The following is a 24,170-nucleotide window of genomic DNA, read 5'->3' on the forward strand; positions in this document are numbered from 1 at the left end:
CAAGTAGACCCCTGGATCCTTCAGGTGATATCTCAGGGGTACAAATTGGAATTCGAGACGTCTCCCCCTCGCCGTTTCCTAAAGTCGGCTTTACCAATGTCTCCTTCTGACAGGGAGACACTTTTGGAAGCCATTCACAAGCTGTATTCCCAGCAGGTGATAATCAAGGTACCCCTCCTGCAACAGGGAACGGGGTATTATTCCACACTGTTGTGGTACCGAAGCCGGACGGCTCGGTGAGACCGATTCTAAATCTAAAATCTTTGAACACTTACATACAGAGGTTCAAATTCAAGATTGAGTCACTCAGAGCAGTGATTGCGAACCTGGAAGAAGGGGACTACATGATGTCTCGGGACATCAAGGATGCTTACCTTCATGTCCCAATTTACCCTTCTCACCAAGGGTACCTCAGGTTTATGGTACAGAACTGTCACTATCAGTTCAGACGCTGCCGTATGGATGGTCCACGGCACCCCGGGTCTTTACCAAGGTAATGGCCGAAATGATGATATTCCTTCGAAGGAAGGGAATTTTAGTTATCCCTTACTTGGACGATTCCCTGATAAGGGTAAGATCCAGGGAACAGTTGGAGGTCGGTGTAGCACTATCTCAGGTAGTGTTGCGGCAGCACGATTGGATTCTCAATATTCCAAAATCGCAGCTGATTCCGACGACTCGTCTTCTGTTCTTAGGGATGATCCTGGACACAGTTCAGAAAAAGGTGTTTCTCCCGGAGGAGAAAGTCAGGGAGTTATCCGAGCTAGTCGGGAACCTCCTATAACCGAGCCAAGTCTCAGTACATCAATGAAATGGTTCTGGGAAAAATGGTGGCTTCCTATGAAGCAATCCCATGCGGCAGATTCCACGCAAGAACTTTCCAGTGGGACCTGCTGGACAAATGGTCTGGGTCGCATCTTCAGATGCATCAGCGGATAACCCTGTCACCAAGCACAAGGGTGTCTCTCCTGTGGTGGTTGCAGAGTGCTCATCTTCTAGAGGGCCGCACATTCAGGACTGGGTCCTGGTGACCACGGATGCCAGCCTGCGAGGCTGGGGAGCAGTCACACAGGGAAGGAATTTCCAGAGCTTATGGTCAAGCCTGGAGACATCACTTCACATAAATATCCTGAAGCTAAGGGCCATTTACAATGCTCTAAGCTCAGCAAGACCTCTGCTTCAAGGTCACCCGGAGTTGATCCATTCGGACAACATCACGGCAGTCACCCACGTAAACAGACAGGGTGACACAAGAAGCAGAAGGGCAATGGCAGAAGCTGCAAGGATTCTTAGCTGGGCGGAAAATCATATGATAGCACTGTCAGCAGTATTCATTCCGGGAGTGGACAACTGGGAAGCAGACTTCCTCAGCAGACACGACCTCCACCCGGGAGAGTGGGGACGTCACCCAGAAGTCTTCCACATGTTTATAAAACTCGACAAGTATTGCGCCAGGTCAAGGGACCCTCAGGCAATAGCTGTAGTCGCTCTGGTAACACAGTGGGTGTACCAGTCAGTGTATGTGTTCCCTCCTCTGCCTCTCATAACCAAGGTACTGAGAATTATAAGATGGAGAGGAGTAAGCACTATATTCGTGGCTCCGGATTGGCCAAGAAGGACTTGGTAACCGGAACTTCAAGAGATGCTCACGGAGGATCCGTGGCCTCTACCTCTAAGAAGGGACCTGCTCCAGCAAGGACCCTGTCTGTTCCAAGACTTACCACGGCTGCGTTTAACGGCAGGGCGGTTGAACGCCGGATCCTGAAGGAAAAAGGCATTCCGGATGAAGTCATCCCTATCCTGATCAAAGCCAGGAAAGATATAACCGCAAAACATTATCACCGCATTTGGCGAAAATGTTGCGTGGTGCGAGGCCAGTAAGGCCCCGACGGAGGAATTTTCAACTAGGTCGATTCCTACATTTCCTGAAAACAGGAGTGTCTATGGGCCTGAAATGGGGGTCCATTAAGGTTCAAATTTCGGCCCTGTCAATTTTCTTCCAAAAAGAACTAGCTTCAGTCCCTGAAGTTCAGACGTTTGTGAAAGGGGTACTGTATATACAGCCTCCTTTTGTGCCTCCAGTGGCACCTTGGGATCTAAATGTAGTTTTTGGGTTCCAAAAGTCACATTGGTTTGAACCACTTAAATATGTGGAGTTAAAATATCTCACATGGAAAGTGGTCATGCTGTTGGCCCTGGCCTGGGCCAGGTGCGTGTCAGAATTGGAGGCTTTATCCGGTAAAAGCCCTCATCTGATTTTCCATTCGGACAGGGCGGAATTGAGGACTTGTCCTCAGTTTCTCCCTAAGGTGGTTTTCAGCGTTTCACCTGAATCAACCTATTGTGGTGCCTGCGGCTACTAGGGACTTGGAGGACTCCAAGTTGCTAGACGTTGTCAGAGCCCTGGAAATATAGGTTTCCAGGATGGCTGGAGTCAGAAAATCTGACTCGTTGTTTATTCTGTATGCACCCAACAAGCTGGGTGCTCCTGCTTCTAAGCAGACTATTGCTCGTTGGATTTGTAGTACAATTCAGCTTGCACATTCTGTGGCAGGCCTGCCACAGCCAAAATCTGTAAAAGCCCATTCCACAAGGAAGGTGGGCTCATCTTGGGCGGCTGCCCGAGGGGTCTCGGCTTTACAACTTTGCCGAGCAGCTACTTGGTCAGGAGCAAATACGTTTGTAAAATTCTACAAAATTGATACCCTGGCTGAGGAGGACCTGGAGTTCTCTCATTTGGTGCTGCAGAGTCATCCGCACTCTCCCGCCCGTTTGGGAGCTTTGGTATAATCCCCATGGTCCTTACGGAGTCCCCAGCATCCACTTAGGACGTTAGAGAAAATAAGAATTTACTTACCGATAATTCTATTTCTCGTAGTCCGTAGTGGATGCTGGGCGCCCATCCCAAGTGCGGATTGTCTGCAATACTGGTACATAGTTATTGTTACCAAAAAATCGGGTTATTGCTGTAGTGAGCCATCTTTTCTAGAGGCTCCTCTGTTATCATGCTGTTAACTGGGTTTAGATCACGAGTTATACGGTGTGATTGGTGTGGCTGGTATGAGTCTTACCCGGGATTCAAAATCCTTCCTTATTGTGTACGCTCGTCCGGGCACAGTATCCTAACTGAGGCTTGGAGGAGGGTCATAGGGGGAGGAGCCAGTGCACACCAGGTAGTTCTAAAGCTTTACTTTTGTGCCCAGTCTCCTGCGGAGCCGCTATCCCCCCCATTGTCCTTACGGAGTCCCCAGCATCCACTACGGACTACGAGAAATAGAATTATCGGTAAGTAAATTCTTATTTTTGTGATCAGCTGTGCACATGCTGAAGTAACGGTTTAGTATCAATTGACAACTATGGTTCTTACCAATCCCAGATATATAATTGTCACTATGTTAAAAGCTATAGCCCTGGATACTTTTTCCAGTTAGAAATTTGTCCAATTCACATCACTTTCTGAATTAATTTCCTTACACAGTTTAGTATCATCTGCAAAGATTAACACTGTGCTTTCCAAGCCTATTCCTAGATCATTGCTAAATATATTGAACAGTAGCGGGCCAAGTATGGACCCTTGCGGTATTCCGCTGACTACTGGTTCCCAGCTAGAGAACATCCCATTGACCACTACACATTGTACTCTGTTATCCAGCCAATTACTTATCCATGTACAAATAATATATCCTAGGCCAAGTTCCCTTAATTTGATGACCAGTCTCCCGTGAGGCACTGTATCGAAGGCTTTTGCAAAATCTAAATAGACCACATCCACTGCTTTTCCCTGGTCAAGCTTCTCACTCACCTCCTCGTAGAAGCTAATTAAGTTAGTTTGCCATGATCTGCCCCTTACAAACCCATGCTGACTTTTGCTAATAATTATAGTAGTATGCAGATAATTCTCTATGCTATCCCTCAAAATTCCTTCCAATATTTCACCCACTATAGAGGTTAAACTATCTGGTCTATAGTTACCAGGATTATCTTTAGTTCCCTTTTTAAATAAGGGCACTACCTAAGCTATGCGCCAATCCTTTGGTACCTTGCCTGATCTAATAGAACTATAGAAAATCAAGTATAGGGGTTTTGCTAGCTGTGACCTAAGCTACATAATAACCCTCGGATGAATGCCATCAGGGCCTGGTGATTTATTAATCTTTATATTGCTTAGTCTCTCCAGGACTATTTCCTCACTTAAAAGAGCATCAAGCCAAGAGTTATTATTGTCAATATCTTTATGCACTACTCTTAATGTCTAATCCTCCCTGGTTAATACTACGGGGAAAAAAATTGTTCAGTATTTCCGCTTTTATTTTGTTGTCGTTAACCAAGCTCCCAGTTCATTTTTTAATGGCCCTACGCTCTCCTTCTTTAACATTTTACTATGTTAGGGTTGGTTTTACTCTCTATAGCAATTTGCTTTTTGTTTAAAATTTTAGCTGCTCTTATTACTTTTTTGCGTCTTTTGTTGCATTCCTTATAATACAGGAATGACTCCTCCCCACCATTGGATTTAAATGTTTTGAAAGCACGCCTCTTTTTAGCCATTGCTACTTTGACCTCCTTGTTAAGCCACATTGGTTTGTGTTTAGTACTCCTGCGTTTACGGCTCATGGGAATGAATTTGTGGATATTGCTATCAAGCAACCCTTTTAAAGCATCCCACATTTCCGATGTGTCTTTACCTTGAAACAAAACTTCCTAGTCAATGTCGTTTAGGGCCCGTCTTAGCATATTGAAGTTAGCTTTATTAAAGTTAAATTTTTTGGTGGATCCCTTATAGGTATGTTTCTTGAAACTGATGTCGAATGTGATCATATAGTGATCACTATTTCCCAAGATCTCCCCAAACTAATGTTTGATATAATGTCCACATTATTGGTAATAACTAGGTCCAGAATAGTTTTACCTCTAGTTGGGTCCTCTACTAATTGAGTCAAATATTGATTCTTTAATGTATTTAAGAATCTGCTGCTCCTAGTTTTTACACATGAATCGTTACTCCAATTAATATCAGGATAGTTAAAATCCCCTAACACTAGGATGGGCAGTACGGATGGTGTAACGGTTAGCATTACTGCCTCACAGCACTGAGGTCATGGGTTCAATTCCTACCATGGCCCTAACTGTGTGGAGTTTGTATATTCTCCCCGTGCTTGCGTGGGTTTCCTCCGGGTACTCCGGTTTCCTCCCACAATCCAAAAATATACTGGTAGGTATATTGGCTCCCAAAAAAATTAACCCTAGTGTGAATGTGTGTGCGTGAACATGTGATAGGGAATATAGAGTGTAAGCTCCACTGGAGCAGGGACTGATGTGAATGGCCAAACATATCTCTGTAAAGCGCTGCGGAATATGTGTGCACTATATAAGTAACTGGTAATAAATAATAAATAAATAAAATGTCCCCCATTCCCGCAGCTTTTTCTATTTGCTGTAAGAGTTGTTCCTCCTCATGTATGCTAATACCTGGTTGCTTATAGCACATGCCAATGACTAGTTTCTTTGCATCAGTGCCCCCACTAGTGATATCAACCCATAGCGACTCCACGTTATCCCCAGTCCCCTCATAAATTACATCTATTAAGTTTGGTTCAAGAGAGGATTTAACAAAGAGACATACCCCTCCTCCCCTTTTGGTAGCCCTATCCCTCCTGAAAAGAGAATATCCCTCCAAATACGCAGCCCAGTCATGAGAGTTGTCCCATCATGTTTCTGTATACCTATAATATCTTACTGATACTTTGATGCAAGCCATTCCAATTCCCCTATTTTACCTGATAGGCTTCTTGCGTTCGCAAGCATACATTTTAACTTAGTATTTCCCCTGCCCGTTTGTTTTAATGGTATCTTATCTATATTTACAAGTGTCTTTCTAGAACTACCCTTACCAACTGTTATTTTCCTCCCTCCCTTTCCACCCCATCATAATTAATACAACCCTCCTCTTTACTATCTCTATTTGACCTAACATTTTCTATAAAACATGTTGTTGAGCCATAATCATCATTAATTAATAAATCCTAATCATCATTAAGTAATAAATTGGGAATATCTTGGGCAATACCTGTGTCAGTAGATCCTGTGCCAATACCCATTCAAATACCTTTGCCCTTGCTGGCTGAACTTTCACTCCCCCCCTACTACTCCCCCAAATTGATCACTACCCCCATCTTTACTATTCTCACTTTTTGACACGTAGCTTCTAGCTAAACCTTCCCCCCCAGGCTTCTAGTTTAAAAGCTCTTCCAACCCTCTAACCATCCTGCCCCCAGCACCGCAGCCGCTTCCTCATTCAGGTGCAATCCATCACGACAAAAAAGATGGTGCCTGACTGAGAAGTCCGCCCAGTGTTCCAAGAACACAAACCCTTCCTTCCTACATCAATCTCTAAGCCACACATTTACCTCCCTAATCTCCCTCTGCTTACCTGGGCTAGTGCATGGCACTGGTAATATTTCAGAGAATATTACCCTAGATGTCCTTGCCTTAAGTTTCTTGCCTAATTCCCTATAGTCTTTCTTAAGGACATCCCACCTACCACTAACTTTGTCATTGGTGCTAACATGCACCAAGACCGCCGGGTCTTTACCAGCCCCTCCCAACAATCTATCTACCCGGTCCGCGATGTTCCATACCCGAGCACCCAGAAGACAACAGACTGTACGGCAATCATGGTCCCAGTAGCAGATTGCCCTGTCTGTCCTCCTGATAATAGAATCCCCTACCACCACAATCTGACTAGGTGCCTCACTACCTTTTTTCCCATCTGCACCAGAGGGACCGATCTTCTGGTTGCTAGAGGGAATAGTCACCTCCGGTTCCGTCATTTCTTCACTGTCCTCCCCAAAATCTTCATCCAATCGGGCAAATTTGTTGGGGTTTGGCAGATCAGAGATGTCCTGTCTCCCTCTCCCCCTCTTCTTCCTTCTAACCGTGACCCAGCTGTCTCTCTGATCCTCCTCATCTACTAGTGTTCCCCCTGCAACATTTTATATCTGTACCTTCTGTGGTGCAACATGATTTTGCCTAGTTTTTTTGCTTTGCTCCTGTCACGACGCTGCCGGCCAATTCCACAAATACGCCAATTTGAGAATTGCCACATGTGATGTGGGGGCCACTTTGGACACACGGGATTAATCAAACACCTTAGCTGCCACCAGCAAGAGGGATTTAGCATCTAAACGAAAGGTAGTCTTCGCTTCTACCTGTCACACACACACACTGTAATACTTAGAAAAGTAGGTAGATGTCGGCCACACGAGGTCTTGGTTCACAAGTATCACAGAATCAGGACTAGAATTTTGAGTTTTAATTCCAAGAATACTTCAGAGCTTTAGTTACAAAAAGGTGTTACAAAGATTATTAAGAATATTTAAAAAAAACAGACACAGTTTATGGTATGATCTCAATAAATGAAAATAAATAAAAATACAGAAAACCTAACTCACTTACTCAAACGAACTTCTGTTGTGAGGGAGTTTCACAGAATAGCCCTGGTCATTTCCAACATTTAGTTGAGTCCCCAAGAAATGCCCTCTCTGTCCCAGTGAGATGGAGAGATATGGCCCTCAGCTGCAGCAGCCCCCACCCTTGGGATTTTTAACCACTTCCCTGCTGGACACTAAACATACACAATTTTTACATACTGTTGGTGCTTGGCAACAGGCAGGGAGCAGTGGGTGTAGCCCAAAGAATTGGAATCTCTTTCAAAGATAGTGGAGTCTGTGATGATCTGTACCTTGTCGCCCCTGGATGGTTTTATGACTAGCCAGGAAGTTTAGTGACTTAGTCATCTAAACATGTGGAATTCCTTTACTTTCTATCAGGTGATTGATCCGGACATCTCCCTCTTATCAGGGTTTATAACCTCTGGTCTTGTCATTGCACATCAAGCATTGCTTTCATCCCTAACTTTAGGGTCTGTAGATAAGGGTTGATTTCAGTAAGACAGAATCTACTCTCTCTCACACACAGCCTAGATGCATGGAGGTCAAATGCAGGACATTGCCTGTAAGCCATTTTGTCACATCTAAGCTGAAAGAATACACAATTATATATATATACAGTCACTTGAAATCATTATTGGTGATTATTTCTGCAGGTAATCACCACACATTAGATCATATATAATTTGTGATTCTCCTTTCTGCGTTTAAACATGACAGCTACCAATACTGAATTGGTCCCAATGTGTGCAGTCATTGTGGGTTTGTGAGTATATTTATGTTATATCCCAGGAAAACAAAAGTAAACACATGTGGATAAATATATAAAGATTTCTTGATAGAAATGTAATGTGGATAGACAGGGCTATCTTAACGGCTTTATAGGCCCTGGTCAAAACAATGCACTGGGGTCTCTAGCTACCCATTCACAGGAATATTTTTTTTTCTTTTTACCTTACCCATCCTGCAGTCCTACTTCGTCTCTCCACATGCTGCATATAATGAATGGCTGCTGGCACTGATTGGTGGATTGCTCCAGCCATCCACCAATTAGCATACTGACAGCGATTCACTGTCTGACTGAAGGCTGGGAGGCAGGTAGTGAATGCTGCCTACTGTAGCTGCTCTAATTGTGTGTAATTCATAATCAGAGCGCATGGCAGCATTCTCTACCTTCCTCCCAAGAAACCTCGTAGGTACCAGTCCAGGTAGCAGTCCCTGACCATCTTGCCCCTGCTCAAAGACCCCGAGTAATCACGGTGCCCAGTGCAGCTGGCCAGTGTGCCCATATGTTAAGATTGTCTTGTGTTGATAAGTTGCAGGAGGGTATATTCAGATCAAGAAAGTAATGTGAAGACTAATATATCTTTAAAAGCCCTGCAGTAATATTTACATTTATCCTGATTATATGGAAAATATCCAGTCCTACCATTTATTTCTTGTCCAGCAAAACAGAATTTAATTTCTTTACCTATCTTCGACACCATTCTTTATATGGATAGAGGAATGCTATATACTTATAACGTGAGTGACTTCATTTGCAGGAAAGGTATCGGTGACCCAGATAATTGATTACTTGAATAGTGTGACGGATAATAGCCGTGACGGAAATCGTATCCAGAGACTCCGTACGATGTTGGACCCAGATAATCAGGGTATCCTGGTAGATCAGCAGACATTCCGAACGGTCATGGCCAAGTGGATTTCCAGCTGCTTTCAGGACAGGTTTGGTGCGATTATGTGCTTGATATTAATAGAAGGGGCCTATGTGTTGGATGAAAGATTGAAAGTCTGTTTCAAAGCCTCATCTCCACAACTATGTGAAATGTTCCATAAAACATTTACTTTTATAAAGGATGCCATATACAACACTTAGCTCACAACAAAAATGAAGGATCGGTATGCAGTGTTGATGTTCACAATGTCGACACTGACAGATGTGAACATTGGATTGTCGAACATGGCATGTAGTAGCAATATGAATTAAAGCATTGTAACTGTGTGGGCATTAGAACTTTAAACATGGTGGTGGTAAAGTATCAGGTTTAAAGTTCTAATGCCGACATGGTTAGAATGCTTTAAATCACATTACTACTGTGTCGGCGTGCCATGTTCGACATTCTGATGTCCACATTTCATTGTCAACATTGTAAACATTGACATATTAACTACATCACAAATATGAATACGATTGTACTGCAAAATTGTATACAGAAAATTCAATTTAACCACTTTAAGTCTTTGTGCTCTATTTATTAAATAATATAGACCTTTTTCCTGCTTGTTGAGGATAGATTGAAGTTGAGAGAGGTATTTGTCAGGGATTCCAGGTAGGATTAGATTACAGTAGTCCAGTCCAGAAATGACCAGTGAGTGGATAACGAGTTTTATGGTAAGAACTTACCCTTGTTAAAACTCTTTCTGCGAGGTACACTGGGCTCCACAAGTCTGGACAATGGGGTGTAGAGTAGGATCTTGATCCGAGGCACCAACAGGCTCAAAGCTTTGACCTTCTTCCCAAGATGCATAGCGCCGCCTCCTATATCACCCCGCCTCCCAGCACAGGAACTCAGTTTAGTTAACCAGCCCAATGCAGTAGCAGGAAAAGAGACGACAACGGTTAGTAGCCACATACACCACACTCTCACGACAAGAGAAGTGTCAGCGGCTAATGCCATATCAACCCAAAGAAGCTAAGTGCGTCAGGGTGGGCGCCTTGTGGAGCCAAGTGTACCTCGCAGAAAGAGTTTTAACAAGAGTAAGTTCTTACCATAAAACTCATTTTCTGCAGTGGGGTACACTGGGCTCCACAAGTCTGGACAATGGGGATGTCCTAAAGCAGTTCCTTATGGGAGGGGACGCACTGTAGCGGGCACAAGAACCCGGCGTCCAAAGGAAGCATCCTGGGAAGCGGCAGTATCGAAGGCATAGAACCTTATGAACGTGTTCCCGGAGGACCACGTAGCCGCCTTGCACAATTGAGCAACGGTCGCACCACGTTGAGCAGCCCAAGAATGTCCAACAGACAGAGTAGAATGGGCCGTAATGTGAACAGGAGCTGACAGACCAGCCTTCACATAAGCGTGCGCAATCACCATTCTGATCCACCTGGCCAGGGTCTGCTTGTGAGCAGGCCAGCCACGTTTGTGAAATCCAAACAAAACAAAGAGAGAATCAGACTTTCGAATAGAAGCAGTTCTCTTCACATAGATACGGAGAGCCCGTACCACATCCAAAGACCACTCTTTGGGAGACAAATCAGGAGAGACAAAAGCTGGAACCACAATCTCCTGATTAAGGTGGAACGAAGAAACCACCTTAGGTAAATATCCGGGACGAGTCCCAAGAACCGCCCGGTCACGGTGAAAAATCAGATATGGGGAACTACAAGACAAGGCACCCAAATCCGACACTCTTCTAGCAGAGGCAATAGCCAGCAAGAACACCACCTTAAGGGAAAGCCACTTAAGGTCAGCTGAACCAAGAGGTTCAAATGGAGGCTCCTGCAACGCCTCCAAAACCACCGACAAGTCCCAAGGAGCCACAGGCGGGACATAGGGAGGTTGGATACGCAACACACCCTGAGTGAAAGTATGAACATCAGGTAAAGTCGCAATTTTTCTCTGAAACTACACCGACAAGGCAGAAATATGAACCTTGAGGGAGGCCAGATGCAGGCCTAAATCTAGGCCCTGCTGAAGAAAATCCAAAACTTTGGCTGTACTAAACTTGGAAGCGTCATAATGGTTAGATGCGCACCAAACAAAGTAGGAATGCCAGAACCAATGGTAAATCCGAGCAGAGGCCGGTTTCCGGGCCCGCAACATAGTTTTAATGACCTCTTCAGAAAAACCCTCAGCTCTTAAGACGGAAGCTTCAAGAGCCACGCCGTCAAAGACAGCCGGGCTAGGTCCTGGTAGACACAGGGGCCCTGAACGAGGAGGTCTGAGCGTTGTGGAAGAAGTGGACGCTCTGACGATAGGCCTTGCAGGTCTGAGAACCAGTGCCATCTGGGCCACGCCGGAGCTATGAGAAGCAGATTTCCTTTTTCTTGCTTGAACTTCCGAATTACCCTGGGCAGGAGTGACACCGGAGGGAACACGTACGGCAGCCGAAACCTCCACAGCACTGCCAGCGCATCCACGAATGTTGCTTGAGGATCTCCTTGCTCCAAAGACCGGAACCTTGTGATTGTGTCGAGACGCCATCAGATCCACATCTGGAAGACCCCACCTTTCCACGAGGAGTTGAAACACTTCTGGATGGAGGCCCCACTCGCCGGCATGCACGTCCTGACGACTGAGAAAGTCCGCTTCCCAATTCAGGACTCCCGGAATGAATATTGCCGATACTGCCGGTAGATGGCGTTCTGCCCAATGTTGAATCCATGAGGCTTCCTTAATTGCTATACGGCTTCGAGTGCCGCCTTGATGATTTATGTAAGCCACTGTGGTGGCGTTGTCCGACTACTTGAACAGGACGGTTCTGAATCAAATGCTGGGCTAGGTTCAACGCATTGAAGACCGCCCGCAATTCCAGAATATTGATCGAGAGGAGAGATTCCTCCTTGGTCCACCGACCCTGCAAGGAGTACTGCTCCAGCACCGCGCCCCAACCTCTTAGACTGGCATCTGTCGTCAACAGGACCCAGTTGGATATCCAGAAGGGACGGCCTCTGCACAATTGTCGGTCCTGGAGCCACCAGAGCAGCGACAGACGGACCTCCGGAGTCAAAGAGATCATTTGAGACCTGATCCGGTGAGGCAGGCCATCCCACTTGGCTAGAATTCGCTTCTGGAGGGGGCGAGAATGGAATTGAGTATACTCCACCATGTCGAATGCTGATTCCATGAGGCCCAGCACCTGCATTGCCGAATGTATCGACACTTGCGGGCGAGAAAGGAAGCAACGAATCCTGTCCTGAAGTTTCAGGACTTTCTCCTGAGACAAGAACAACCTCTGGTTGTGAGTGTCCAACAGCGCTCCCAGATGCACCATGCTCTGAGCAGGGACCAGGGAGGATTTCTTCCAGTTGATGAGCCACCCGTGGGCTTGTAGAAACCGGACCGTCATATCCAGATGACGCAGGAGAAGATCTGGGGAATTTGCCAGGATTAACAAGTCGTCCAGATACAGCAGTATCCTGACCCCTTGACGGCAGAGTACCACCGTCATCACCGCCATAACTTTGGTGAAGACTCGCGGAGCCATTGTTAAACCAAAAGGTAACGCCCGAAACTGGTAATGGAGGTTCCCAATAGCTAACCTCAGGTATTGTCGATGTGACACTGCTATAGGAATATGCAGGTAAGCATCCTGTATGTCCAGGGAGACCATGTAGTCCCCAGGTTCCAAGGCCAGAACTATAGAGCGAAGGGTTTCCATACGGAACTTGGAAACCTTCACAAACTTGTTCAGTGCCTTGAGGTTGAGAATGGGCCGGGAGGACCCATTCGGTTTCGGGACTAGAAACAACGGAGAATAGTACCCCCGGCCCCTCTGAGCAAGAGCCCAAAACTGATTTCAACTGTAACATAACCCTTATGTAAGCAACAACTATATACAAGTCTTGCAGAATTTCCGACTGGGACAGGCGCCCAGCATCCTCTACGGACTAGGAGAAATAGATTTACCGGTAGGTTTAAAATCTTATTTTCTCTTACGTCCTAGAGGATGCTGGGGACTCCGTAAGGACCATTGGGTTTATACCAAAGCATCCAATCGGGCGGGAGAGTGCGTATGACTCTGCAGCACCGACTGAGCAAACGCTAGGTCCTCATCAGCCAGGGTATCAAACTTGTAGAATTTAGCAAAAGTGTTTGACCCTGAGATGTGCACCGGAAATTTTTTGTGTTTTGGTTTTGGATTCGGTTCCACGGCCGTGTTTTGGATTCGGATGCGTTTTGGCAAAACCTCCCTTAAAAAATTTTGTCGGATTCGGGTGTGTTTTGGATTCGGGTGGTTTTTTTTTCCAAAAAACCCTCAAAAACAGCTTAAATCATACAATTTGGGGGTAATTTTGATCCTATAGTATTATTAACCTCAATAACTGTGGTCGCTGGATGGCTAAGCTAAGTGACACAAACACCTCAATATCACAGGAATTATTCGTTCTAATCAGTGGTATTATTGGTCCAAATCACTGGAAGAAAATGACAAAATCACAGGAATTATTCGTTCTAATCAATGGTATTATTGGTCCAAAGCACTGGAAGAAAATGACAAAATCTCTGGAATTATTTGGCAAGATCACTGTAATTAATAATTATAAATCACTGATATTAATTGGTAAAATCTCACTATCGCCTGCCTAGTGAAGTGGAATCTAGATGGGATTTTGTACCAGGGACACAATAACTTCATAAATTTTCTAAATCCCAATGCACTAATGGCGGAAAATGGGCGCACGTCTAATAGCTCACTGGTTATACTGATCACTGATTATACTGATCACTGATTATACTGATCACTGATTATACTGATCACTGATTTTACTGAGCACTGATTTTACTGAGCACTGATTTTACTGAGCGCTGATTATACTGATCACTAATTTTACTTAGCACTGATGATACTACTGAGAACTGACACTGAGCAGCGAGAACAGCACTGGACTATTGTACTATAGTATACTGGTCACCACAATGCAGCACTGACACTGAGCACAGATATTAAGCACTGATCAGGATACTAGAAGTGACACGGAGCTGCAAGATACAGCAATGGCCTACTGTACTGTACTACTATATATACTGGTGGTCACCAAAATGCTGCACTGTACTACTATATACTGCTCACAACAATGCAGCACAGATATGGATACTTGAAGTGACACGGAGCTGCAAGATACAGCAATGGCCTACTGTACTGTACTACTATATATACTGGTGGTCACCAAAATGCTGCACTGTACTACTATATACTGCTCACAACAATGCAGCACAGATATGGATACTTGAAGTGACACGGAGCTGCAAGATACAGCAATGGCCTACTGTACTGTACAACTATATACTGGTGGTCACCAAAATGCTGCACTGTACTACTATATACTGCTCACAACAATGCAGCACAGATATGGATACTTGAAGTGACACGGAGCTGCAAGATACAGCAATGGCCTACTGTACAACTATATACTGGTGGTAACCAAAATGCTGCACTGTACTACTATATAGTATATACTGGTCACACAACAATGCAGCAGATATTGAGCACTGATCAGGATACTAGAACTGAGTCTGACACGGAACTGCAAGATACAGCAATGACCTACTGTACTGTACAAATATATACTGGTGGTCACCAAAATGCTGCACTGTACTACGATATAGTATATACTAGTCACACAACAATGCAGCAGATATCGAGCACTGATCAGGGTACTAGAACTGAGTCTGACACGGAACTGCAAGATACAGCAATGACCTACTGTACTGTACAAATATATACTGGTGGTCACCAAAATGCTGCACTGTACTACGATATAGTATATACTAGTCACACAACAATGCAGCAGATATCGAGCACTGATCAGGGTACTAGAACTGAGTCTGACACGGAGCTGCAAGATACAGCAATGGCCTACTGTACTGTACAACTATATACTTGTTGGTGCTCACAACAATGCAGCACAGATATGGATACTTGAAGTGACACGGAGCTGCAAGATACAGCAATGGCCTACTGTACTGTACTGCTATATATTGGTGGTCACCAAAATGCTGCACTGTACTACTATATACTGCTCACAACAATGCAGCACAGATATGGATACTTGAAGTGACACGGAGCTGCAAGATACAGCAATGGCCTACTGTACTGTACAACTATATACTGGTGGTCACCAAAATGCTGCACTGTACTACTATATAGTATATTCTAGTCACACAACAATGCAGCAGATATTGAGCACTGATCAGGATACTAGAACTGAGTCTGACACGGAGCTGCAAGATACAGCAATGGCCTACTGTACAACTATATACTGGTGGTAACCAAAATGCTGCACTGTACTACTATATAGTATATACTGGTCACACAACAATGCAGCAGATATTGAGCACTGATCAGGATACTAAAACTGAGTCTGACACGGAGCTGCAAGATACAGCAATGGCCTACTGTACTGTACTGCTATAATATACTGGTGGTCACCACAATACAGTACACTGAGCACAGATATTGAGCTTTACAGGCAGAGAACGTAGCCAAATCCTCTCTACTCAATCTACAATGCACGAGTGAAAAATAAGAATTTACTTACCGATAATTCTATTTCTCATAGTCCGTAGTGGATGCTGGGAACTCCGTAAGGACCATGAGGAATAGCGGCTCCGCAGGAGACTGGGCACAAAAAGTAAAAGCTTTAGACTAGCTGGTGTGCACTGGCTCCTCCCCCTATGACCCTCCTCCAAGCCTCAGTTAAGATACTGTGCCCGGACGAGCGTACATAATAAGGAAGGATCTTGAATCCCGGGTAAGACTCATACCAGCCACACCAATCACACCGTACAACTCGTGATCTGAACCCAGTTAACAGTATGATAACCGTAGGAGCCTCTGAAAAGATGGCTTCCAACAATAAACAACCCGATTTGTTTGTAACAATAACTATATACAAGTATTGCAGACAATCCGCACTTGGGATGGGCGCCCAGCATCCACTACGGACTATGAGAAATAGAATTATCGGTAAGTAAATTCTTATTTTCTCTGACGTCCTAGTGGATGCTGGGAACTCCGTAAGGACCATGGGGATTATACCAAAGCTCCCAAACGGGCGGGAGAGTGCGGATGACTCTGCAGCACCGAATGAGAGAACTCCAGGTCCTCCTCAGCCAGGGTATCAAATTTGTAGAATATAGCAAACGTGTTTGCCCCTGACCAAGTAGCTGCTCGGCAAAGTTGTAAAGCCGAGACCCCTCGGGCAGCCGCCCAAGATGAGCCCACCTTCCTTGTGGAATGGGCTTTTACAGATTTTGGCTGTGGCAGGCCTGCCACAGAATGTGCAAGTTGAATTGTACTACAAATCCAACGAGCAATCGTCTGCTTAGAAGCAGGAGCACCCAGCTTGTTGGGTGCATACAGTATAAACAGCGAGTCAGATTTTCTGACTCCAGCCGTCCTGGAAACATATATTTTCAGGGCCCTGACTACGTCCAGCAACTTGGAGTCCTCCAAGTCCCTAGTAGCCACAGGTACCACAATAGGTTGATTCATGTGAAACGCTGAAACCACCTTAGGGAGAAATTGAGGACGAGTCCTCAATTCCGCCCTATCCGAATTAAATATCAGGTAAGGGCTTTTATAGGATAAAGCCGCCAATTCTGATACGCGCCTGGCTGAAGCCAGGGCCAACAGCATTACCACTTTCCATGTGAGATATTTCAAATCCACTGTGGCAAGTGGTTCAAACCAATGTGATTTTAGAAACCCTAAAACTACATTGAGATCCCAAGGTGCCACTGGAGGCACAAAAGGAGGCTGTATATGCAGTACCCCTTTGACAAACGTCTGAACTTCAGGCACTGAAGCCAGTTCTTTCTGGAAGAAGATCGACAGGGCCGAAATTTGAACCTTAATGGATCCTAATTTTAGGCCCATAGACAATCCTGCTTGCAGGAAATGTAGGAAACGACCCAGTTGAAATTCCTCCGTAGGGGCCTTCTTGGCCTCACACCACGCAACATATTTTCGCCAAATGCGATGATAATGTTTTGCTGTTACATCCTTCCTGGCCTTGATCTGGGTAGGGATGACTTCATCTGGAATGCCTTTTTCCTTCAGGATCCGGCGTTCAACCGCCATGCCGTCAAACGCAGCTGCGGTAAGTCTTGGAACAGACAAGGTCCCTGCTGGAGCAGGTCCTTCCTTAGAGGTAGAGGCCACGGGTCCTCCGTGAGCATCTCTTGCAGCTCCGGGTACCAAGTTCTTCTTGGCCAATCCGGAGCCACGAGTATCGTTCTTACTCCTCTCCTTCTTATGATTCTCAGTACTTTTGGTATGAGAGGAAGAGGAGGGAACACATATACCGACTGGAACACCCACGGAGTTACCAGAGCGTCCACCGCTATTGCCTGAGGGTCCCTTGACCTGGCGCAATATCTGTCCAGTTTCTTGTTGAGACGGGACGCCATCATGTCCACCTTTGGTTTTTCCCAACGGTTTACAATCACTTGGAAGACTTCTGGATGAAGTCCCCACTCCCCCGGGTGGAGGTCGTGTCTGCTGAGGAAGTCTGCTTCCCAGTTGTCCACTCCCGGAATGAACACTGCTGACAGTGCTATCACATGATTTTCCGCCCAGCGGAGAATCCTTGCAGCTTCTGCCATTGCCCTCCTGCTTCTTGTGCCGCCCTGTCTGTTTACGTGGGCGACAGCCGTGATGTTGTTGTCCGACTGGATCAATACCGGTTGACCCTGAAGCAGAGGCCTTGCTTGACTTAGGGCATTGTAAATGGCCCTTAGCTCTAGGATATTTATGTGAAGAGACGTTTCCATGCTTGACCACAAGCCCTGGAAATTTCTTCCCTGTGTGACTGCTCCCCAGCCTCTCAGGCTGGCATCCGTGGTTACCAGCATCCAATCCTGAATGCCGAATCTGCGGCCCTCTAGAAGATGAGCCTTCTGTAACCACCACAGGAGAGATACCCTTGTCCTTGGAGATAGGGTTATCCGCTGATGCATCTGAAGATGCGATCCGGACCATTTGTCCAGCAGATCCCACTGAAAAGTTCTTGCATGGAATCTTCCGAATGGAATCGCTTCGTAAGAAGCCACCATTTTTCCCAGGACTCTCGTGCACTGATGCACTGACACTTGTCCTGGTTTTAGGAGGTTCCTGACTAGCTCGGATAACTCCCTGGCCTTCTCCTCCGGGAGAAACACCTTTTTCTGGACTGTGTCCAGAATCATCCCTAGGAACAGTAGACGTGTTGTTGGAATCAGCTGTGATTTTGGGATATTTAGAATCCACCCGTGCTGACGTAGCACTACCTGAGATAGTGCTACTCCGACCTCTAACTGTTCCCTGGACCTTGCCCTTATCAGGAGATCGTCCAAGTAAGGGATAATTAATACGCCTTTTCTTCGAAGAAGAATCATCATTTCGGCCATTACCTTGGTAAAGACCCGTGGTGCCGTGGACAATCCAAACGGCAGCGTCTGAAACTGATAATGACAGTTTTGTATCACAAACCTGAGGTACCCTTGGTGAGAAGGGTAGATTGGGACATGGAGATAAGCATCCTTGATGTCTAGAGATACCATATAGTCCCCTTCTTCCAGGTTCGCTATCACTGCTCTGAGTGACTCCATCTTGAATTTGAACCTTTTTATGTAAGTGTTCAAAGATTTTAGATTTAAAATTGGTCTCACCGAGCCGTCCGGCTTCGGTACCACAAACAGCGTGGAATAATACCCCTTTCCCTGTTGTAGGAGGGGTACCTTGATTATCACCTGCTGGGAATACAGCTTGTGAATAGCTTCCAATACTGCCTCCCTGTCGGAGGGAGACGTTGGTAGAGCAGACTTCAGGAACCGGCGAGGGGGAGACGTCTCGAATTCCAATTTGTACCCCTGTGATACTACCTGCAGGATCCAGGGGTCCACTTGCGAGTGAGCCCACTGCGCGCTGAAATTCTTGAGACGGCCCCCCACCGTGCCCGAGTCTGCTTGCAGAGCCCCAGCGTCATGCTGAGGACTTGGCAGAAGCGGGGGAGGGCTTCTGCTCCTGGGAAGAGGCTGCATGGTGCAGTCTTTTTCCCCTTCCTCTGCCCCGGGGCAGGAACGAGCGGCCTTTTTCCCTCTTGCCCTTATAGGGACGAAAGGACTGGGTTTGAAAAGACGGTGTCTTTTTCTGCTGAGAGGTGACCTGGGGTAAAAAGGTGGATTTTCCAGCCGTTGCTGTGGCCACCAGGTCCGATAGACCGACCCCAAATAACTCCTCCCCTTTATATGGCAATACTTCCATATGTCGTTTGGAATCCGCATCACCTGACCACTGTCGCGTCCATAACGTTCTTCTGGCAGAAATGGACATCGCACTTACTCTAGATGCCAGGGTGCAAATATCCCTCTGTGCATCTCGCATATATAGTAATGCATCCTTTAAATGCTCTATAGTTAATAATATACTGTCCCTATCCAGGGTATCAATATTTTCAGTCAGGGAATCCGACCAAGCCACTCCAGCGCTGCACATCCAGGCTGAGGCGATCGCTGGTCGCAGTATAACACCGGTATGTGTGTATATACCTTTTAAGATATTTTCCAGCCTTCTATCAGCTGGTTCCTTGAGAGCGGCCGTATCAGGAGACGGTAACGCCACTTGTTTTGATAAGCGTGTGAGCGCCTTATCTACCCTAGGGGGTGTTTCCCAACGTGCCCTAACCTCTGGCGGGAAAGGGTATAGTGCCAATAATTTATTAGAAATCAGCAGTTTTTTATCGGGGGAAACCCACGCTTTATCACACACCTCATTTAATTCATCTGACTCAGGAAAAACCACTGGTAGTTTTTTCACACCCCACATAATACCCTTTTTTGTGGTACTTGTAGTGTCAGAAATGTTCAATGCCTCCTTCATTGCCGTGATCATGTAACGTCTGGCCCTACTGGACATTACGTTTGTCTCGTCACCGTCGACACTGGATTCAGTATCCGTGTCAGGGTCTGTGTCGACCATCTGAGGTAACGGGCGTTTTAGCGCCCCTGACGGTGTCTGAGACGCCTGAACAGGCACTAATTGATTTGTCGGCTGTCTCATGTCGTCAACAGTTTTTTGCAAAGTGCTGACATTGTCACGTAATTCTTTAATTACTACCATCCAGTCAGGTGTCGACTCCCTAGGGGGTGACATCACTAACACAGACAATTGCTCTGCTACCACATCATTTTACTCCTCATACATGTCGACACAATCGTACCGACACCCAGCACACACACAGGGAATGCTCTGATAGAGGACAGGACCCCACTAGCCCTTTGGGGAGACAGAGGGAGAGTTTGCCAGCACACACCAGAGCGCTATATATATATACAGGGATAACCTTATATAAGTGTTACTCCCTGTTATAGCTGCTGTATTTATATATTAGCTGCCAATAGTGCCCCCCTCTCTGTTTTACCCTGTTTCTGTAGTGCAGGACTGCAGGGGAGAGTCAGGGAGCCGTCCTTCCAGCGGAGCTGTGAAAGAAAATGGCGCTTGTGTGCTGAGGAGAAAGGCTCCGCCCCCTTCACGGCGGCCTTTTCTCCCGCTTTTTTCAGGAAACTGGCAGGGGATAAATGCATCCATATAGCCCAGGAGCTATATGTGATGCATTTTTTTTAGCCATATAAGGTTTTTATATCGTTTTTATTGCGTCTCAGGGCGCTCCCCCCCAGCGCCCTGCACCCTCAGTGACCGGAGTGTGAAGTGTGCTGAGAGCAATGGCGCACAGCTGCAGTGCTGTGCGCTACCTTATTTGAAGACAGGAACGTCTTCTGCCGCCGCTTTCTCCGGACCTCTTCGCTCTTCTGGCTCTGTAAGGGGGCCGGCGGCGCGGCTCCGGGACCCATCCAGGCTGCACCTGTCCCTCTGGAGCTAATGTCCAGTAGCCAAGAAGCCCAATCCACTCTGCAGTCAGGTGAGTTCGCTTCTTCTCCCCTTAGTCCCACGATGCAGTGAGCCTGTTGCCAGCAGGACTCACTGAAAATAAAAAACCTATTTAAACTTTTACTTCTAAGCAGCTCAGGAGAGCCACCTAGCTTGCACCCTTTTCGTTCGGGCACAAAAATCTAACTGAGGCTTGGAGGAGGGTCATAGGGGGAGGAGCCAGTGCACACCAGCTAGTCTAAAGCTTTTACTTTTTGTGCCCAGTCTCCTGCGGAGCCGCTATTCCCCATGGTCCTTACGGAGTTCCCAGCATCCACTAGGACGTCAGAGAAATGGCGGTGACGCGCAGTTCTTTATATGGAATACGAATCTAGCAAGAATCCGACAGCGGGATGATGACGTTCGGCCTTGTTCGGGTTAACCGAGCAAGGCAGGAAGATCCGAGCTGCCTCGGACCCGTGTAAAACACATGAAGTTTGGGGGGGTTCGGATCTCGACGAACCGAACCTGCTCATCTCTAATATAGACAGGTGTGTGCCTTCCACAATCATGTCCAATCAACTGAATTTACCACAGGTGGACTCCAATTAAGCTGTAGGAACATCTCAAGGATGATCGGTGGAAACAGGATGCACCTGAGCTCAAGTTTGAGCTTCATGGCAAAGTCTGTGAATACTTACAGTATGTACATGTGATTTCTTAGTTTTTTATTTTTAATAAATTTGCAAAAATAAAAAAAAACAACTTTTTCACGATTCATTATGGGGTAATATGTATAGAATTTTGAGGGAAAAAATTACTTTATTCCGTTTTGGAATAAGGCTGTAACACAACAAAATGTGGAAAAAGTGAAGCGCTGTGAATACTTTCCGGATGCACTGCAGGTACTGTTTGCCACATTACAAACGGGCTGCATGACAAGCAGGCAGGAGTCCAAGTTTTATTTTAGAAGCCTGAACAGTTTTAATTTTGTTTTAGTAGCAGTGCATCACCATCATACATTTTATACATAATTCATTATATTTTTTTTTATATATTATATACATAGACATTTATATAAATCTTAAATACAGATTTCTCTTACGTCCTAGAGGATGCTGGGGTTCATATTAGTACCATGGGGTATAGACGGGTCCACCAGGAGCCATTGGCACTTTAAGAGTTTAACAGTGTGGGCTGGATCCTCCCTCTATGCCCCTCCTACCAGACTCAGTTTAGAAAATGTGCCTGGAGGAGCCGGTCACAGCTAGGGGAGCTCTACAAAGCTTCTTTAGTAAAAAAATTTTTAGAGTTTGTTATTTTACAGCGATGCTGTTGCTCCCTGCATCGAGGGACTGAGGGGGGGAGCAGTGTCTGCCCTGCGGGGTCTGAGCCACTGTCTCCGCTGACTGGACACTGAGCTCCAGAGGGGATAGATCGCACCCCACCGCAGGGGAACGCTCACCCCGGCAGCATGCCGCCACCCCTTTGCAGAGCTGAAGTGTGGCAAGTGAGTCATCGGCTCCCTGGCAAGCGGGGAGCTGATGTGAAAATGGCGGCTACAGGTTAGGGAACGCAGTACTGACTATGCTCCAGGGGCTCAGCGGTACATGGTGCGGCACTGTGAGGGGCACCCTGAGCTGGTGCCTTAAACCTACACTGACCAGAAAGCCTGTCGGGGTCCTCGGATCTCAGCCAGCACAAAATCCTCAGGCCAGTATAATCTTGGAAGAGCGGGAAGACAGTGCCATTAAGGAGGCGAAGCTTCTCCTCAGAGCGGACCCAGCAGCGTTCAGCGCCATTTTCCTGCCTGCAGACCCGCTGCCTGGGAAGAGCAGTCCCTCCAGAGCAACTCCAGCTATCTGTACGGTACCAGAGGGTTGTAGAAGGGAGGGGAGTCTGTGTAAAGACTGTGTCACCTATTAAGCGACAAAGTCAGCGCTGGTTAAGGGTCTTCCTATACCTGTATAGCGCTGTGTGTGGATTGGCTCCAATCTCTGTGTCTCTCTGCCATTCTTGGGGGGGGAACTCTGTCTGCCCTGTACCCTGTGTGTATGTGGGGTGTGCAAGCAACCATGTCTAGAGACTCTGTCTCATATGCTGCAGAGGATATATCTTCTCAGGAAGATCCCATCCCATGTAATCAGGATTGCACTGTTGTAGCGCAGATCCTGGCTAGGGAACCGGAGTGGTTAGCCTCTCTTAAGGGGGCTATTTCTCAGATTTCTGAAAGGGTTGCAAGGACTGAGCATGCAACTCAGGTATTGCAGTCCTCTATGGTAGTATGGTCCGATACTGCTTCCCCGGGGTCCCCTGCGGTACATTCTCACAAACGTGCTCTTGCCCAAATTACACAGGATGACACGGATACAGATTCTGACACAGCAGATGGTGATGGGGAGGTGTCAAGGGAGACGGCATCACTTGCTTGGGGGGTACAGTTGATGATTGAGGCCATGCGGGAAGTGTTAAATATTTCTGACACACCTCCTGAGCAGGTTGAGGAGGCTTTTTTCACAGACAGTAAGAAAGCCCCTCTCACCTTCCCTGCTTCTAAGGAATTAAATGCCATTTTTGAAAAGGCCTGGGAGAACCCGAAGAAAAAATTCCAGATCCCTAAGAGGGTTCTGGTTGCTTTTCCCTTCCCGGAGGACGATAGAAAATAATGAGTCCCCGCCTATAGTTGACGCCTCTGTTTCCAGGCTGTCAAAACAAGTGGTTTTGTCTGTCCCAGGATCTACCGAGTTGAAAGACCCTGCGGATCGCAAGGTGGATGCTACGCTCAAATCCATTTACACGGCTTCAGGGGCAATACTGCGGCCTACGCATATGCCTACGCCTGTGCATAGATTTCAAAAGCAATAGCAAAGTGGTCAATCACTCTGCAGGAGGACTTGACTACGATGGATAAAGGTGACTTTGATTGTTTTTACGTAACATACAGGATTCTACAGGGTTTCTGGTGGAATCCATGAGGGATCTTGGTTCCATGGCTGCGGGGATCTACTCCATGTCCGTCTCGGCTCGCAGGGGTCTCTGGCTGCGCCACTGGTCTGCTGACGCAGAATCCAGGAAAGGAATCCTGAGGTTCAGACCTTTTTGAATGGGGTTCTGCACATTCAGACCCCTTTTTTTCTCGTAGTCCGTGAA

At 46.4% G+C, this 24,170-nt stretch overlaps 1 protein-coding gene across 1 annotated transcript in view; it reads left to right on the top strand.

The window, feature by feature from the left end:
• KASH5 (KASH domain containing 5) overlaps positions 1 to 24,170 on the top strand; it is a 1,087,213-nt gene that overhangs the window by 261,370 nt on the left and 801,673 nt on the right. Inside the window, exon 4 of the mRNA XM_063942893.1 lies at positions 8,990 to 9,170. Within this exon, the coding sequence (XP_063798963.1) occupies positions 8,990 to 9,170 (181 nt within the window). The remainder of the gene's footprint in view (positions 1 to 8,989; positions 9,171 to 24,170) is intronic.

This window comes from Pseudophryne corroboree, chromosome 10, assembly GCF_028390025.1.
Source record: "Pseudophryne corroboree isolate aPseCor3 chromosome 10, aPseCor3.hap2, whole genome shotgun sequence".
NCBI classification, from domain to species: Eukaryota; Metazoa; Chordata; class Amphibia; order Anura; family Myobatrachidae; genus Pseudophryne; species Pseudophryne corroboree.